The sequence below is a fragment of the Camelus ferus genome, chromosome 31 (genome assembly GCF_009834535.1).
Source record: "Camelus ferus isolate YT-003-E chromosome 31, BCGSAC_Cfer_1.0, whole genome shotgun sequence".
NCBI lineage: Eukaryota > Metazoa > Chordata > Mammalia > Artiodactyla > Camelidae > Camelus > Camelus ferus.
Window position 1 is genome coordinate 13,881,472 of NC_045726.1, and position 18,042 is coordinate 13,899,513.

The 18,042-nt window shown below is 36.0% G+C and overlaps 1 protein-coding gene across 4 annotated transcripts in view; it reads right to left on the bottom strand.

Moving 5' to 3' along the window:
* PPP3CC (protein phosphatase 3 catalytic subunit gamma) overlaps positions 1-18,042 on the bottom strand; it is a 68,140-nt gene that overhangs the window by 10,438 nt on the left and 39,660 nt on the right. For all 4 annotated transcript variants that reach the window (XM_032470923.1, XM_032470924.1, XM_032470920.1 and 1 more), the window contains exons 4-10: positions 17,319-17,430; positions 8,955-9,100; positions 7,395-7,534; positions 5,933-6,010; positions 5,752-5,846; positions 1,979-2,104; positions 1,220-1,291 (exon numbers count right to left, since the gene is read on the bottom strand). In XM_032470923.1, coding sequence (XP_032326814.1) covers positions 1,220-1,291; positions 1,979-2,104; positions 5,752-5,846; positions 5,933-6,010; positions 7,395-7,534; positions 8,955-9,100; positions 17,319-17,430 — 769 coding nt within the window. The remainder of the gene's footprint in view (positions 1-1,219; positions 1,292-1,978; positions 2,105-5,751; positions 5,847-5,932; positions 6,011-7,394; positions 7,535-8,954; positions 9,101-17,318; positions 17,431-18,042) is intronic.

Consider the following 18,042-nt stretch of genomic DNA (forward strand, 5'->3'; position numbering starts at 1 on the left):
ATATTCTACCCCCACAGATCACAAAAGTAAAACTAGACAAAGAAAAAGATTATTCGTGGAAGAAATAATGCTGAAAACAAGGAACAAAAACAAAGGACAGAATGAACACCTTGCAAATCTCTTAAAAAGAACACCATGTTTTTCTGTGATGGGTTCAATATCTTCCCATATCTTTCTGGAGATATTATAGCTTTTCCTTTTTAAAATTTTATATTTCCTCAGAATCTCAAGTTCATTCAAGTTGCTTTTGGCTGGTTTTGTTGTTGTCTCTCTTAGAGACTTCCCTGAGGAGTCCAATAATCCTCGGTGTCTGCTCATGATCCAGAATGAGGGACTAGAAAGCTCTCAGAGTTGGCGTGTGGACTGGACTGTTGACTTGGAGCTTTACAAACACAAAGTGACCAGGATGGGCCTCTGTTGGGGAATTCTCTGTATCCGTACTGAGAATGCACACGACACTTAATTCACCTGTTTCTGGCAAAGTATTGCCCTCAATTGTATCTCCAGCCCAGAAATTCTTTGGTGTACACTTTTGAGAGGTTAGCCTCCAGTCTTGGAGAAGAAGCAGCTGGAACTTTAACTACCTTTCAAACTACCTTCACCTGGTCTACTTACTTTAGCTCAGTGCCTATCTCCCTCCTGCCCCCAACCCACAGACCCCAATTCTAGTAACTGGTGTAGGCTACCAGTTCTTTTGCTTTTTGAGGATTCTGTGCTGGAACTCAGTGTTCTTCAGCTTTCTTGAATCAGCCAAGTCAGTAACACTAATTCATTTGTTTTCCAGCTTCCAAAATTCCTACAAAATCTCCATATTTTTGAAGATTTATAACTCTTTAAAAAACTTTTATTGTAAAGTGTGATAAACACACAGAAAGGTACACAAAATGAACGTATAACTGAATGATTTATTAAAAAGCAAATGGCCATATAAGCAGTCAGGCCAATAAGCAGAACCTTGCCAGCACCCCAGATGCCCTCCTTGGGCCCCTCCTAATAATTAGAGCCTTCCTCTTCCCAGAGAAAATAATTCTCCTGACTTTTATTGAAATCCCTTTTTTGCTTTTTTTCTTATTTATGGTTTCCTGAATTTTTGAAATTTTATTTTTCTATAATGAACACAACCCTTTTTTAATAAGACAAAGAAAGCTTTTCAAAACAAACTAAAACCAAAACCAAAACGTCTTTGTTCCTAGTTCAAAGGAGGAAAAGGCAAATTTACCTTCAATTTCATCATCAGAAATCAATTCATCATCTGAGCATATGTTGAGAATGTTGACCAGCATCTCTGTGACTAGATGATAAGACAAAATAACCCAAAATTTATATAATTAATAAGGTACTTTCTCTAAAATGATGTGGATATGCAAATAAGCATACGTGTTAAATAAACATAGATAAAAGTGATTTGTCATTTTGCTATTCAGAGTAGTTAGAAAGAGTAGCATTAAATGCAGACCTTCAGGTTTATACAGATTTTTTTAGGGCGATTATAGTTAAATCTGGAGTCTTCCCATTTTACAAAGAAGTTAAGCCCCCAGGCCTATGTACAACAGGCTTACTTTGTGTCTCACAGCTTCTTTGTACAGCTGCACAAGTGAAACTCTACAGACAACATACTCTATTTAAATCTCTTTATCGCTGAAGAAATCACTGAAGGAATGGTTATTTATTTTCTTGTTACTTATGTTATTTTAACATCTTGGTCATAGTAGGACAGTTATTTGAAATTGATACTTATTTTATTTTTTAAATTGATATTTAGAATACAAAAAGCATAATCAACTAGAATTATAATTTATAAACCAAATAACTGGCATTTAAAAATCTTTGTAAAGAACAATGAAAAATAGGACACATTTCTGAAAACTTTAAGAGAAACATTCTGAACCCCTGGGGGCTCACGCAAATATAAAAGGGTGCTCCGCTCAGTCACTAATTACTAGGGCAACTGACGGTCCAGACACTTTAGTTCTCTTACCTTTTTCCCCAACAAAAGGCAAAGACCACGTGAAAACGTCCATAAAGTTCGGAAGCCAGTAGGGATGCGGAGAACAGTTAAACTGCCTGATATTCATGACATTGTTCTCATATTTTAACACAGCAGCTAAAACGGAAAAAGGAGGAAAATCTGGCACAGAGGAACGTGACACAGCAATGGTATGCCTTTTCTTCTTTAATTTTCTTTTTGAGGGGGAGGTAGTTAGGTTTATTTATTTATTTGTTTTTAATGGAGGTACTGGGGATGGAACCCAGGACCTCGAGCATGCTAGGCATGCGCTCTGCCACTGAGCTACACCGTCCCCCCTGCAACTGGTAGGCTTTGTACAGCTGTGTACCTACTACACAGGATTCAGGAACTTACTTTCCATTTGTAAATTCAGGACTCAGTATTTAAGGGCAGATGCTAAATCTTAAAGCCTGCTATATGGTTCTTCTTTTTTTTTTTTTTTTTAAGGAATTATCCCAAGGAACAAAGTTATCTGAAGCTCAGATAATAGAAGTAAAAAAGCTAAGCTCTGAAACTTCAAAGGGTCTTACACAGTAACTATCTACAGAAATCTCAGATTCCACGTAAGAAAAACTTCATCATAATTTCCCTTTATAGGCCAAATGGTTACGATTACAACTTTCCTTTGAGGGCAAACATGCTCATTAAATGGACACATCCTGTTTTGCTATCCATTAGCTAGAGCCAAAGATTTTATAAACTTTCTAGGAGTTTATAACATAGCAGTTATTAAGTCATAGTGGGGGAATACAGACAGATGGTAAACCTGGAGCAACCTAAAACACGGTTCAAAAGTAGATGAAACCATCTCTGCACACAATATGTAAAAAAAAAACTGCCCATCTTTCCTATACCTAGTCAGTATATTGCTCACACTCTATAAATGTTAATATTACCGAGTTCATATATATATATTGCACATATACTTTGCTGCTAAACTGACTTCCTTTATATTTAAAACATTTAAAAATCCAATCCCTTAGTCTTCACCAGCAATGCAATGTGGTTTGTATTATTCTCCTAAGTATTCCTACTATGATCATAAATAGAACAGGGTATGACAGATATCAGTCATCTCCTGGCTCCTGTTTCTTTGTTTATTGTAGGATAGTCCTGTATTCTCAAAATTTAGGTCACTGAATGTCTAAAAGGCATCATAGATTATAAATAAAATATATGAAAGTAGGATCTTCAGCTTTTTAAGACCTAACACTGGGTATAATGTGTATATCCCATTATTTTCATGTATAAGTATTTTACTTAGGTTAGATAAATCTATAAATATTCAACAATCTCCTCAACCTACACAAGAAAAAGAGGTGGGAAGTGGACATAAAAATAGGAATAGAGACCTTTATAAATCATGACCTAAAGGTCTTTCACGTAACCAGTAGAACTAAGAATGCCTGTTGGTACCAGGAAGTCTGAAGAAAACGCTAGAAAGAGAAGCAACAGCAGAAGACAGAGAAGAAGGAAAGGGGGCTAGAGTTGTCTCTTTCAAGAAAAGAGGTACTTGTGTGGGGAATAATTGAAAACTACCAGAGTTATTTCAGATGCCACATTTTCTTCCTTCCCCCACCCCCCAAAGCTTTAGCAACAACCAAGGAAAATAAGATTGTTTCAAGGTAAAGCCCGTTACCAGTTGTGTCAGAGCCAACAAAAAACTCAGAATGCACTGGGACTGCAAAAGTTTACTACAGGAGTAATCAAGGATAAGACCAGATCAGAACAAGGCAGAGAACGAGCTGGCAGTTAGTAAGCTTGTGAAGGGACTGCTGATTTAGAGGACGTGTTTCAGCTTAGCACACTGGGCAGTCAGAAGACACTCTTAATAGTAAGGCTGAAAAAGGGAGTAAAAAGGGAAAGTCTTCATCACAAATACGAGGACCAGGGACACTACCTCTCCTTGAGGAAGCTTAACAACACAAGTGGCACGTACCAATCATAAGGGAGGAAACAAGAACAAAAACTAAGTCTCTAATATACTGGAAATATTAGGAAACAGGAAATGAGAAAGAATGGAGTTAGGGGAAAGTAGGGCACTGTGAGATAGCTAAGACTCAGAAAAGAATGATGAGAAGCAAAGAGAAAATATAAGCCTGAAGAAGAATTTAAGTCAAAGAAATGCCTTTTTAAAAATGGACAGCAGGTGACTAAGGACATCCAGAGGTAACTGATTCAAATCAGACTGAGATGAGACGTGTCATTCCCTAGTTACTCTGAAGTGGAGGAAGTAAGTACACCGCGGACCTCTTGAAACCTCTCTCCCCAGCTGCGTACACAAGATACGACTATAAAGTAATGAGACTTAAGAAACCACCAGCTACAAACACACCAGACCTTACAGAGCAGATGAGGGTGGTCCTTTGATGTAATCACACCAGGCACAAGAACAGTAAAATGTTATAGTAGCAATTTATAGTTTGGCCAATGCCTTTAATACTCATTTTGATTATTCTAAGTTATCTTCAACAACCCTATACGACAGCTAAAGATAAACGGGTGTGTGCAGAGAGGTTAAGTATCCTGTGATCTGTGAATTTAAAAGTGAAGCAGGACTAGACTAGGACTTCTGACTCCTAGCGTAGTGCGCTGATCAGTATACCTTGCTGCCTTACCACATATTTAATCCAAAAATGCTGACATTACTCAAAATGTTTTTGGAACTCCTCTTTTGGAATTGCCTCCAGGGCCATTTTATAAGCAACACAAGAAAAACCAGTCTCATTACCTTATAATCATACCTTGTTTCTGACCCCAAGTGGTGCCGTCTAGCTTGATCACTCACCTTATTCATCAGTCTTGACTCCAAGTGACTTTTGGCTGTTCCAAAAATCAAATCCACCCTCAGAGGACGAAGATTTCCCATCATTGAGGATAATCAAAAGAATATGTCGCAGACTCTGAAGGCAATGCCAAGAGAGGAGTTCCACAAATGTTTTGAACAATGGCAGCATTGTTGGAATAAGTGTATAAGCTCCCAAGGTAACTATTTTGAAGGGGCAACGCTCACTTGGATATATTCATTCTGGCATGTTTGTTTAAAAGTTCTATTATTTTACAGTCATACTTTATAAACAAGAAAATAGTTATGGAGGTATGTTACAGAAGTTTTTAAGGTAGACCACTGCTCTGACACAAAACTTATGAACTAGGAATCCATAAAAGTTAAATTTAAAAAAAGACTTTAGACTAAAATTAAGGTTCAAGAGTAGAATTTATGGATCAAGAGGTATGTGTATATTCAATTTTCTTTTTTACTATGGGAAACTGAGGTTAAGAAAGATTTTGTGACTTATCTAAAGTCACACTATTCATTTCTGGCAGGGCTTGGACTAAAATGAAGATTTTTCTGACTTTTGTATAGTATTCATTCTACCTGTACCATTTCTCAAGAATAGCAAAAATAGCTTAATAACTCACAAGCATTAAAACACCAAATGGTGATATTTTATTGAGGTACTATTATAAATAAAATAAATTCACCAAAATCAATCATTTATGCTGACTGCTCTAACTTGAACCTGAAGTAATTCATTCTTCTTATATTGTAAATAGTATATAGTACAAATCAGACCTATATGATCCTTAGGAGATGAAAACCAAGCAGCAGCCTAAATTCTAAGTTTCTTGGCCTTTGTTTCCTTACTTTCTATATGTTAAAAAAAAACCTATGCACATACATATGATTAAACTAGAGCCCACATTTACTCACAAACTCAAATATTGCTGGTCTCCTTTACCTTTGTTGTTATAGACATCTAGGTAGTTGGGGGCAGAGAAAATTGTTATGAGTGATGGAAAACCCGTCGTTTGGCTCTTCCTGTACATTCGATACCTGGAAGAGAGAAGACAGCCCATCTATCTCGGCACTAAAGGCAAACACTCCGCAGTGCTGTCTGGCTCAGTTTTAACACGACTTACCCAGCGTCTTGCGCTTCATGGGCTCTGATTATAGACAACAAATTATTGTTCTGCAAAAATTCACAAACTGCAGGGTAACTGAAAAAGAAAATTAGAGGACATAACCCCAGAATTAAAACACTTGGCTTTTCAGTAGGAGGAAGGGGAAAAGTCAAGATGAAATGAGTTGAATTTGTTTCAAAATGATAGGTTTTCATTACCACTGAGTTCTTAGTAATAGCTTTGCACTAATCACTCTTGTTTTTCTATGTCACTGATAAACCTCGTTCCAGATCAAGTACACAGTAACAGACAATCCTAGGACAGAAACAGAGCTCCCCTACCTTTTAATTTTTTTCTTAACCCATAACAATAATAATAAAACACCAAAACTGTTATTTTTAACACAATACAAATTGGTACAATTTTTATGGCGGTCGGCTTGACAACAACTCTCAATTATAAATGGCTGTGGCCCTTGATGCAGAAGTTCTACTTCTAAAATCAAAAAGCCTTATGTTCTTTATTTTAAACAATGTAAAGAGAAGTAACATTTGAATGATTTTATCATATTAGTCACTGCTAAAGTTGGCAGAAAGAAATGGAAAAAGGTACTTAGAAGAATGTTAAAACTATGGCAAAATTGAAGCTTCTTTTTGTGTATGAATTTCATTTTTTTTCCTCTCTTTTTTTTTGAGGGGGGTAGAGGTTACTAGTTTAGTTTAGTTCTTTTTTTCCCCCTACTGGGAATTGAACCCAGGACCTCGTGCATGCTAAGCATGTGCTCTACCTGTTTGAGCTAAAGCCTCCCCACTGTGTGAATTTCATTTAATGAATGTATTATCTTAGGCAATTAACAGAGATTTGGGGGTACTAAATACAGATATTATTTATCAGAGTAAAATACCAGAATCAAAAAAAAAAAAAATTAGGCTTCAAACTTCTGAATCTCCCTGTTTTGGAGAGGCAAAGCACAATGAAAGCTCACACATGAGATTTAAGACAACAACGAACTTCCAGGAAATGTCCTAGGCTTAGTTCACAATGTCCTGTTCTTTTTATATCTTTTCCTATATCAGTGGTTCCAAAAGCTGGAGAGCTTTCTGAAAAATAACAGGATTCCCTTATCGCGGGCTTACTGAATCAGAATCTCTGCGGGAAGAGCCAAGAAATCTTTATTTTTAAAATACTCAAGAGATGATGTTTGAGAACAAATAATCTAGATCATTTGAGTCAGACAACAACATTGAAGCACTGCAAGATGTTCTGCTCAATCCTGTTCAGTATATACACTTATTAGGGAATAGTAATTCATAGAATGTAAAAACAAACAAATAAACAAGATTTCTGCCTTCTATTAATCAAAAAATTAAATAGAAGTCTCTGAACTACATAAATTCAAGATATAAAACACATTTAAAAATAACTTGATAAAATATATTACAATTTCCTTTTCTAATGTTCTAACTGAGGATTAGCTTACCTGTAAAAATACGAGCACCCCCGGACCGTGTTGTGGGTATAGTGTTCCAAGGTCTTTTCACTGCCGTAATCCTCGGAGGGATCAGACCAAAGCAGGTCACACACTGGTCCAAAGGCTGGAGGTTCTTTAAACCTGTCTAACTAGAAGACACGCAAAAGCCAAAAGAAGAAAAATCATGAAAGCAAAAGAGCTTTTGGAAACTGGTATGGGTCAAAAAACAACAACAGAAAAAACACCCCACCCTTCCACCCACAAGAATGTATTAGGAGAGGGAGTGGTAAGCCCCTAAAGTATTTTCCTTTAGGGAGAAAATGAACACTTAACAAATTTAGATGCACAATTTTAATTATTTTTTGGTAATAAATTTGTATAAATATCCCTGCCATCTAACCATACTATAGAAAAGGACTGCCTTCCATCCTAATCCTAAAAGCAGTGCTCATTTAACTTGAATGTGAAATCACTATAGAAATATACTATTAATTAGAGAGACCCCCCCCAAAGTTTATTTCAATTGCCTCAGTGAGCCAGCGTTACCATGAGAGCAGGAAGGGTTTCGCAATGGTTCTGTTCATTGTTTACCTCATTCCAATGGAGATTTCTTTATTTTAAATAATGCTAGTTTTCTGTTGCAAACGGCTTTCAACAAAAGTTATTAACTTAAGCCTTTAGTCACAGCTGCTTTGGTTAAAAACATGAAAACCAAGGGGAAACAAGTAAGTAGAATAGCTGACTATCAAGAAGAGAACTTCTACCAAGTGAAAGGGGAGCTTTGTATTAATATAACTGATTCGGAATTATAAAATTCAAGATTTACTATGTAAAAGAAACGCTGGTTATTTAATGACAATAAGGCGGCAGAAAAGGCAGTGCGTACAGGCGCACCCTCTTACTGAGGGGAGCAACTTTAACTCAGAGAAAACAGTTTCACAGACAGAAAACTCTTCAGTTTCAGCACATATAGAGAGAGGTAAGAAATACAAAGATAGAGAAGAGAAGATGGTAAAGTACAACAACACGAGTGAAAAAAGACTGATCATCTTTTTTCAATCATGAAGATACAAGAATCCTGAAAATAATAATTACCAAGCAAGGCAAGTGCAGCAATTAAATTCTATCATCTGAAGTATCAAAGCCAATGGATTTTAGAGCTAGAAAGAGTCCTCAGACCATCCATTCCAACTTCCTCATTTCACACAGAAGAAAATCTGAGGTTAAGTGATTTGGTAAGGTTACACAATTAATGGCAGGGTAGGGACCAGAATCCTTCCTTTCTCACTGTTACATAATTCAAAGTTTCAGGGCTATACTCAAAAAATGTCATGTTTCTAGTTGGTAAAAGCACAGATTTCATTAAAGATGACAGACATTTTCTGGACGATATATAGGAAAATGTTAATAGTAGTTATTGACCAATAACAAGATCACAGGTGATTTCCATTTTCTTACTTTTAATTGTCTGTATTTAAAAATTTTCAGCAATAGACATATTAGTTGACTGCAATACAAAACAAAATTTAAAATATATTTACTCCATGAGACTATTGAAAGATTACTTACTTTCCGAATGTCATCTAAACAGGTAATTTCAGGTGACATCCCTCCGTGTACACACAGAAACTGCTGGTTTAAGAGGGCGGCAAGAGGAAGACAGTCAAATGTATCCATACATGCATCGTACACCTGTTCAGAATATTTGATTCGACCTATCAAAAAAGGAAAAACAGGCAGAGGAGGAAAAGTTACAATTTATCATACATGAAAAAAGATACAGGCCAGATGATCATGAAGCTACTTCAAGACCATTTATTTCAGACAAGTTGGAAAACACAATCCTCTTTGTAAAGGTATTTTTGAGAATTTGTGGATAAAGGGCAAACAAAATCTCTCTCCTTTTCTAAAAACAAGTGTGACCTTGGATTAACTTTCTAGCTCTGCTGTCCTGGAAACCTGATAAGGTGAATGTCAGCTGTGTTATTAGGCAACAATGCTTATGGTAGAAATGACCCAATTACCTGGCGGAACCTATAGCTTTGGGCTTCTCTCAGTGCAATGACTCCTAAGGCATGTCCCTGTGGGACCCTGGAAGCTGTGCCAGTAAAGCTTCTACAAGAGTTACTGGCACTTGTGACACCAAGAGTTACTGGCACTTGTGACACATCAGGCTTCTAAGGCAGAGTGGCTCCCTGATCTGCCCAGTGTGGATACTGCTTGCTTGCACCTGTACTGTGACTAGGTGAGGGTGGGGAAAAGGGAGGCAGACGGCAGAAAACCTCCAGATGGCTGTATGCACTCCTGTGAGGGCTGCTCCACTGAAAAGGGATGTCTGGTACTGCCCTTCCTGGGCTGGACTCTTCTAGGATGGACGCCAAACATGCCCCGTGGTACTCTTGTGAGTTTGACTATTTTGTGGGGTCTAAAACGCCCTCCTGGTGGTGGTGAAGATATATATATAGAAACAAGTCTTAGGAGTCATCAATAAAAAGTCAATGATATTTTTGCTCATGATTTTGAAGGTCTTTAAGCAAATTATGCTCTGATTCTATTTTATATAAAAATGTTCATCTCAGTGAACTGTATCTTGATGTGCTTGTCACACTGGGACTACAGAACAAGGAAATGCTCCAGTGGGTGGGGGGGTTGGGTTTCCACTATCCAGAAAGAACAGGTCATGGAATGATAGTTAACTGGAAGATGGCTTTAGTTTAGAGAGAAAGGACACATTTTCTTCTTCATTGGCCTTGGAGTTCAGAAAGTCAAGCTGTGCTAGGAGGTGCACGTTGGGAAAGGCCAGAAGGCAGGCCTATAGGCAGGCAGCCCTAGACAACTGTGAGCTCCTTCTCCTCTTCCAAGATTTTGTGAAGATGAGACAAAGCCTACTGGACCCAGAGAACAAAGCTACAGAAAGTGAGTCAGACAATCTGGTTGGTAATTATTTCTGTGTATGTTTCCTTCTTGTAATCTCCAAGCTTTTAGAAAAGACATGTTCAAGTATCAGAGCCTGGTCTTGGCAAGGCTTTGGGGAATAAAGTAAAGGGTGATGGGTCCAGATTTGGGTCAGAGTGCAGTACGTCTGTAGCAGGAATGACTCGAGAGAGATCCCTAAAGGGAAGTTGTAACCAGTGGACCACACTTGAGGTTATAAGGCTTTCCATTCCTGAAGGTAAAGACTGTCTCTTTACTGCCAATACTAATCAGGATTTGAGGGCATTAAGGGAGCCTGTGGGTTCCTTAAGAAACTTTTAGAGCATTCTGAATTATCATGACAGCAGTTAAGAGCATCTATTTCACAATATATGTTAACTCTTCTACGACATCTAAATTAATAAGAGCCATATCTTCCGCATCTTTGTATCTCCTTGCAATTACATCCTTAAATTCTACTTTGTATTTAAACACTATGTTTGGCTATTTCAAAAGTAGATCCAGCATTGGTCATAAAGTGTGCTGAAGGAAAACAATCAAGGAAAAAGCCCATTTCATTTGTAGCCAGTGATTGACTTTTTCTCCTGAAAATTCACGGAGCCAGAGTTCCCTCTGTTGCCAACATCAATAAGGAATTCCTTTGTAAGAGTCCCAAGGTTGCATGTAGGCAGTAATTTTAATTACTTATTAATTCATGCTCCAAACACTGTTTTAGATTAATAAAATGCCTTTCAACCCTAAGAATGACTCAAAGGAATTCCTTAGTATACTTCCAAAAGAATGCCAAGTCTGGAGACAGATGGTGAGTAATACAGTGTCTTTATCCTTTTTGTAAATTAGAAAAGGTCACAAATAAAATTAAGCAAAAAGAAGTTTATGTTATATTAACACACAATCAAAACAGGTTACAAAATGTTACCACTTTTATTTTCTTAGTTTATGAATACGTACCAACATTTTTATTTTCTGAGGGGTTAGACTGAAGATGACTTAGTTTAGCTGTTATTTTCCATGATCGGTATATAATCTTTGTACAGTAACACTTATTATTATATTACCTTTACTGTTGAAATTTGTTGAAGGCTCACAATGTACCTGTGCCATCAGTGAGTTAAGTGTTCAGCACGGTGGACGGGAGTCTGGAGCCTGACTGCCTGGACTCCAACCTCAGCTCCACCACTTACTCGTATAGGACTTTGGATAAACTTCTTAACTCTCTTATGCTTTTACTTCTTCTTCTATAAAACAGGCCTAACAATAACACCCACCTACATTACAAGGTACTATGTAAGTGTTAACCAATAGAATTACCGTATTTTATCCTCACAGAAACCCTGTGAAGTAGGTACTATCGCTTCCTTCATTAAACAGCTGAGGAAACTGGGCTCACTAGTCCAAAGCTGTGAGCCAGGAAGTGGCAGAGCTGGAACGTGAACCCGTTCATGCTCTTAACATAATGCAACACTCCTCCCAATGGCTGGGTGGTTGTTTTTTTAAATTTTGATTAAAAAAAAAATGGGGGGGGGCAGGTAATTAGGTTTATTTATTTGTTTGTTTTTAATGGAGGTACTGGGGATGGAACCCAGGACCTCGTGCACGCTAAGCACGCACTTCATGCTAAGCTATACTCTCCCTACAAGGTTGTTTTTAAATTAAATTATTTAGTAGGAGAATCTAAATATATATATATAATGACCAAATATATAATGACCAAAGGTTAAGCTAGCTGACTCAAGTGTTTTATTTTCCTGACACATTTTAAGGTATGTCCCATAAAACAACTATTTCTATGGTAAAGGAAACACGCACCTCAGGCATAGGATCACACTGAGACAAGTCCTAACAAGTATCAATAATGTAACATCAACAAACAAAATTTTCAACAATATTCTTTGAAAATAATTTTGAGAGTCAGCACTATTTGCAAGAAACAATGAACTGGTCTAAACGGTGATTACATATTTGTTTTACTTTTCATTTACTTTCATTATTTTTTTAAAAAGGTGCTACATTTACATGGTTCAAAATTCAAAAGCTGCAAAAAGGTATATGGTGCCTCCTCCCCCTCTCTGCAGGCAGTCAGTATTACTAGTTTCCCAGGTGTCTTTACAAAGATATTCTATACACACACATGCAGCTATGGACACTTACTCCCTTTTCACAACATCCTCTTCTTTTTTTTACATAAATGTAGCATATGTACAGTATTTTCACTTGCTTTTTGCAACAAAATAACATATTTTGGAGATAATGCCACACTGTTATATGAAGAGCTTTGTAATTTTTTATAATATCTATATAATATTTTGTCTTATGGATATGCCACAATCTAACCATGCAAATCTCTTGCTGCTACAAACAATGCTACTATAAGTAATGAACAAGGACAAACAATATTTATTAAAAAAATCAATCTGTCATAACAATACTGTTTTCATTAGCAAAATTACAGGAGCTTCTGGTACCTGTTAGTAAGTTATTTAACTACACATCAAAAAACGGCTCTTGGAAACAAAAAATTAACTTACTTTAGAAATTTGGACCCAGAGCTATGAGATGGAATCATAAAAGCACCAGGTTTCTTGCTTTTCAAATATATAACAAAAAAGAAATGTTTTTGCAAAGATAAAAATGTCAAAAATTAACATTATACTTTGCTACTCAAATTATCTCTGGATTTGAAAGAAATATTTTTAAAAAGCTCTGTAATATAAAGCACTTTAAAAATTGATATAAGAAAAGAAAAGCCTCCACCTGCTCCCCTTAGAAATATTAACACAAGTGCAGCTGCACAATTTGAAACTAAGCATAAGTTGGCAGTAATTATAAGGTGTTGATTCTAAATGCCACAGTGGCCCTTTAAGAGAGATCAGTAAAACACGCATGTAAAGCAGCACACATGCTCCTTCCCTTACATAGGAATAAAATCTGAAATCGTACATGAATTTGTGTGTTTGTTCCAAGATTTATTTACATTTCAGATACAGAATTAGAATGAAACAGGAGAATCTTGGCAGATAAGTGAAAAAGAAAGAAACCTGGTTTAACTAAATTACAGCATATGAAAAGCAAATAAAAACCTGAGATAAAAAAACTCTGTGGAAAATAAGACACTTAAACTACTTCCCAAATGCGCTGTTCCATCCTCTAAAAACAGTCTGAACCAATTATACTAATCAAAAAAAGAACTCTGAAAAAATAGAGAAAAAAAACCTGAATCTTAATTCAAAGGGACATCCACACACGGCTCTCTTCATTACTTACCTATTGCTAAATACTTAGCATTCCAGGGCCTTTGTTAACTGCTTGACAGGCATTATTTAGTTTCCCCAGGTAAAGAAATAGAGGTGTAATGATGAACACCCCAATATCTGGCTTAGAAAAACAATGCAAAATATTTCCAATTTTTAAACTACTTGATGAAGTGGTTCTCAAAGGACTAATAGTAGATACTTTCCGGCCCTCTGGAACAGGTTATTTTAACCGGCGGCATGCTGCAGAATTACCTGGGATGCTTAAAAAAGTCTTTTAAGTGACTGGGACCCCAGTTGGATAATTTTAAAGTTGTTAGTTTAAAAAATTGTTACAATAGTAGTATACAGTGGTGATGAAAAGATAATTCAAGCAGTCCTATGGGAAGATAGAAAATTAGAAGTCCTCCTGATCCAACTTCCCGCAGGTAATCACTGCTACCAATTTCTTCTGCACATTATGTATTTTTAATTTACAAAGGAGATCACACTATATGTGTTCTGCAAATGGCTTCGGTCTAACAATATATTTGAACATCTCTCCCTATCAGCAGATCTGTATCCACCTTGATATTTCAACATCTGCCTAGCATTCCATTTTTTAGGTGTATTATCATTTATTTAAGCAGTCCCTTATTGACATTTAGATTCTCTCTTTTTTTTTTTGCTACTACAATTAACACTTTAATGAACATCTTTATACATCCACGTCTTATCTTTTTGAGTATATAGTGTAGTAGGCAGAATTCTAAAATGACCTGCAATTTGTATAATCTGTGCCCCTGTGAGTGGGTGGCACTTATAAATATGTTGAGACTCCCATGATTATGTATCATGGCAAAAGAGAGATTCTTTTGGGTGAGCCTGACCTAATCAGGTGAGCCTCTGAAAAGCAGAGGATTTTTCTCCAGCTGGCTGATCACAGAAGAGGAAGGCAGAGCGATGCATTTGGGCTGCTTGGAAGAAAGCATGTTGTGAAATACCTATAGAGCTCTGTGGCAAGGAACTGCAAGCAATCTCTAGAAGCTGAGGGCAGTCTCTAGCCAACAACTAACAGGAAAATAGAGACCTTAATCCTACATTCACAAGGACTGCCAACAACTAGTGAGCTTGGAAGACACCAAGCTCCAGAGGAGAACTACAACCCTGGTGACAACTTTAACTTTTGATTCAGCAAGACCCTGAGGAGTGAATTTAGCCACACTGTGCCTGGACTTCTGACCTCAAGTAACTGTGATATAATAAATGTTGTTGCTATAAGCAGCTAAATTTGTAATAATTTGTTATGTGGCATTAAAAAAAATACAATCTGCACGACAAGTTCCTAGAAGCCAAACTGCTGGGTAGGCATTTTTACAGGTATTCCAAACAACTTAAACACTCACCAATAGTAGACCTAATTTGTTTTAATTTCCTGATTAATCGCTTATGATTTAAAGTGTTTATTTCATTAAGTTTCAAGGGCTGGAATGATATGTATCTTGCCCATTTGTAGCTGACTTTTCTCTCTTGGGAGTTTTTAAAGTGTTCACACTCTAAAATTTCCTGCAGTAAGAACGGCCTTTCCTTTCAGGCTCTACTAGGAGGAAGGCTGCATCACAACTGCCATCTCCAATGTCAGAAGCTATTGGTAACAAGAGCTAATATAAGTGTATGGAACAACATCAAACTGTAATCTACTTGTAAGTAATGGGACTTGGTGAGGGGGAGTTGGATAAACTCTTAGTCTCTGAAAACAAATTTAAAAGATTTTTTTCAATTTTGAATATTCTTTTGGGAATAAAACTTTAAATATGCTATAATACATTCCTCCAAAATAATAATCTGAAGGGAAATCTGAATAGCACACAAACTGAAATCCATGATCAAAAGATCAATATATGAACACAAGTATTTTTATATATTCAGGATTATCTGGGGACAGAGGTAGATTTTAGAGCCAGATAAGACGCAACAGATTATTTTAGCTTTCTTATTTCATAGAGAATATACTAATATTTTAGAAATCAGAAAAGGTATAATTTTGTTTTCTTATTTTAGTATTGTCCTTTCACTATAAAAATATGAAAGTTCTTTGGAGTACAAACTGATACATAATTTTTTTGGAGGGCTAGAGTATGTATCAAAAGCCTTTAACATGTTCATGCCCCCTAACACCTAATAATTATTTTCTGAGAGTCTGTCCTAAAGATGTAAAGCATAGATACCATTCATTCAACAAGTTAATTCAACCAATATTTACTAAGGATAGACTATGATTTATTATATACTGTTCTAGAAAAACAACAGTGAACAAAACATGTCTGTGCTGTCATGGAGCTTAAATTCTGGTAGGAGAGAAAGACAATAAACAAATAAATATACTTTAAAATATATAACTTTCAAATATAGAACATAAAAAATTTCAGTTATTGATAGACTTTTTTTCTTTTTACAGCAGGGTTTGAGAATAAAGTGATGAGATTTTAATTTAGAAAAAGCAATCAGGGAAGAAAATCTCTGAAGAGATGACATGAATGAAGTAAGGATGTAGGTCTTATAAGCAGATAGATACCTGGGGAAACAAGAAATGGTAAGTGCAAATGCCCTGGGGCAAGTTCTCCCAAACAAGCCCAAGAGAGTCACCATCACACTGAATGTGATGTAGAACCAATTGTGAGTACTTAGATTCTGGTCAAAGAAATCTGTGAGGTTTTTGTTTCTGTTTTTTTTAAAATCAGCTTGTAATGTTTTGATTTTCAAAACACTTTAACTTTAATAATACATTTTTTTTTACTATTACAGTATTATCTATAGTAGGAAACAACTTAAATGTCCTAAAGTTGCTACTAAATTGGCCACATATGATTCATTCTTATGTATTCATAAGACAGAATACTTTAAAAACACTGAAGTAACATTTTAAAATCATGTTAAACATATTTAATGATATGGAAAATGTTATATAACATGAAAAGATCAATCTATTAATATTAAACAGCACATAAAATATGAGCCCCATTTTATTTTAAAAATATATACAGTTGACTTTCCATGTCTGTGGATTCCACATCCATGGATTCAACCAACTATGGATCTAAAATATTCAGGGGGGAAAAGAATTCCAGAAAGTTATAACATGCAAAATTTGAATTTGCCATGGCCAGCGACTATTTACATGATATTTATATTGTATTTACAACTATCTATGTAGTATTTACATGGTATTAGGTATTATATATAATCTAGAGACAACTTAAAGTATATGGGAGAATATACGAAGGTTACATGAAAATACTATGCCATTTTATATAAGGGACTTGAGAATCTGTGGATTTTGGTATCTGTGAGGGTCTTGGAATGAGTCCCTGGAGATACTGAGGGACGAATGAACAGATACATACATATTTTTGAACTATTTCATGATAGGTTTTGACATACACAGAAAAGAATTGAAGACTATATCTCAAATAGCAAGATTAAAGTTATTATTTTTAAGTGGTGTGATTGTGGACAATTTTTTATCTTCTTTGGACTTTTTAAATATTTTCGAAATATCCCAAATGTATTACTTATAAACACAGGGGGGAACCCAAAATTTATTTTCGAAACAGATGTCTTAAAAGGTGAAATCTAGGTTCTTACCAGAAAAAACAAACAGAACAGGAAGCATTTGAGGTCCATTAGTTTCTTTTTGCTTTGTATGTGATTCACTGTGTGACTCGCTAAATGAAAACTAAAAAAATTCTGGAGAACTGATTATACTTACATTCCTGTTTGAAGGTGAAATATTCTGTAAGATGCCTGCATTCATGATTTCCCCGAAGCAGAAACAATGTTTTAGGATGATTAATCTTTAAACTCCATAAAAACAGTACACACTACAAGACAAACATAAGGATAAAATTTTTAGTTTTGATCATTGCACAAAGAATTCATACAAACTCAAGGACTTGTTGTAATGGCATATCTCATTGCTATTCCCAAGTTGAAACAGGAAGAATTCCACCTTTGGGTGGGGGCGGGGTCCGGGTAGTTAGGTTTATTTATTTGTTTCTTCAGAGGAGGTACTGGGGATTGAACCCTGGACCTCCTACATGCTAAGCATGTGCTCTACCACTTGAGCTATACCCTCCCCACTCCCTAAATTCCAGTTTTTGAATGTGGTCTGCTGTTGCCCCAGAATTTGAAAGAGCATAAGAGAGCAGCCTTCATAGAAATCTTTTCTTAATTTCTGTTTCCATGTCCTATCCAAGTATCTAGAACTCTATGACAAAGCCAGCCTCACACAATACCTTAGTCCTAAAATCTGTATTTTATTTAGTAGAGAAATAAAAGAGACATTTCCACTAAAATCAGGAACAAGGAAGGATATCCACTATCATTACTACTATTCAACATTGTACTAGAGGTATTAGCCAATTGAATTAGACAAATCAATTAGAGGCTTAAGAAGAATAAAGAAAAAATAAAACTATCTCTGTCTGCACATG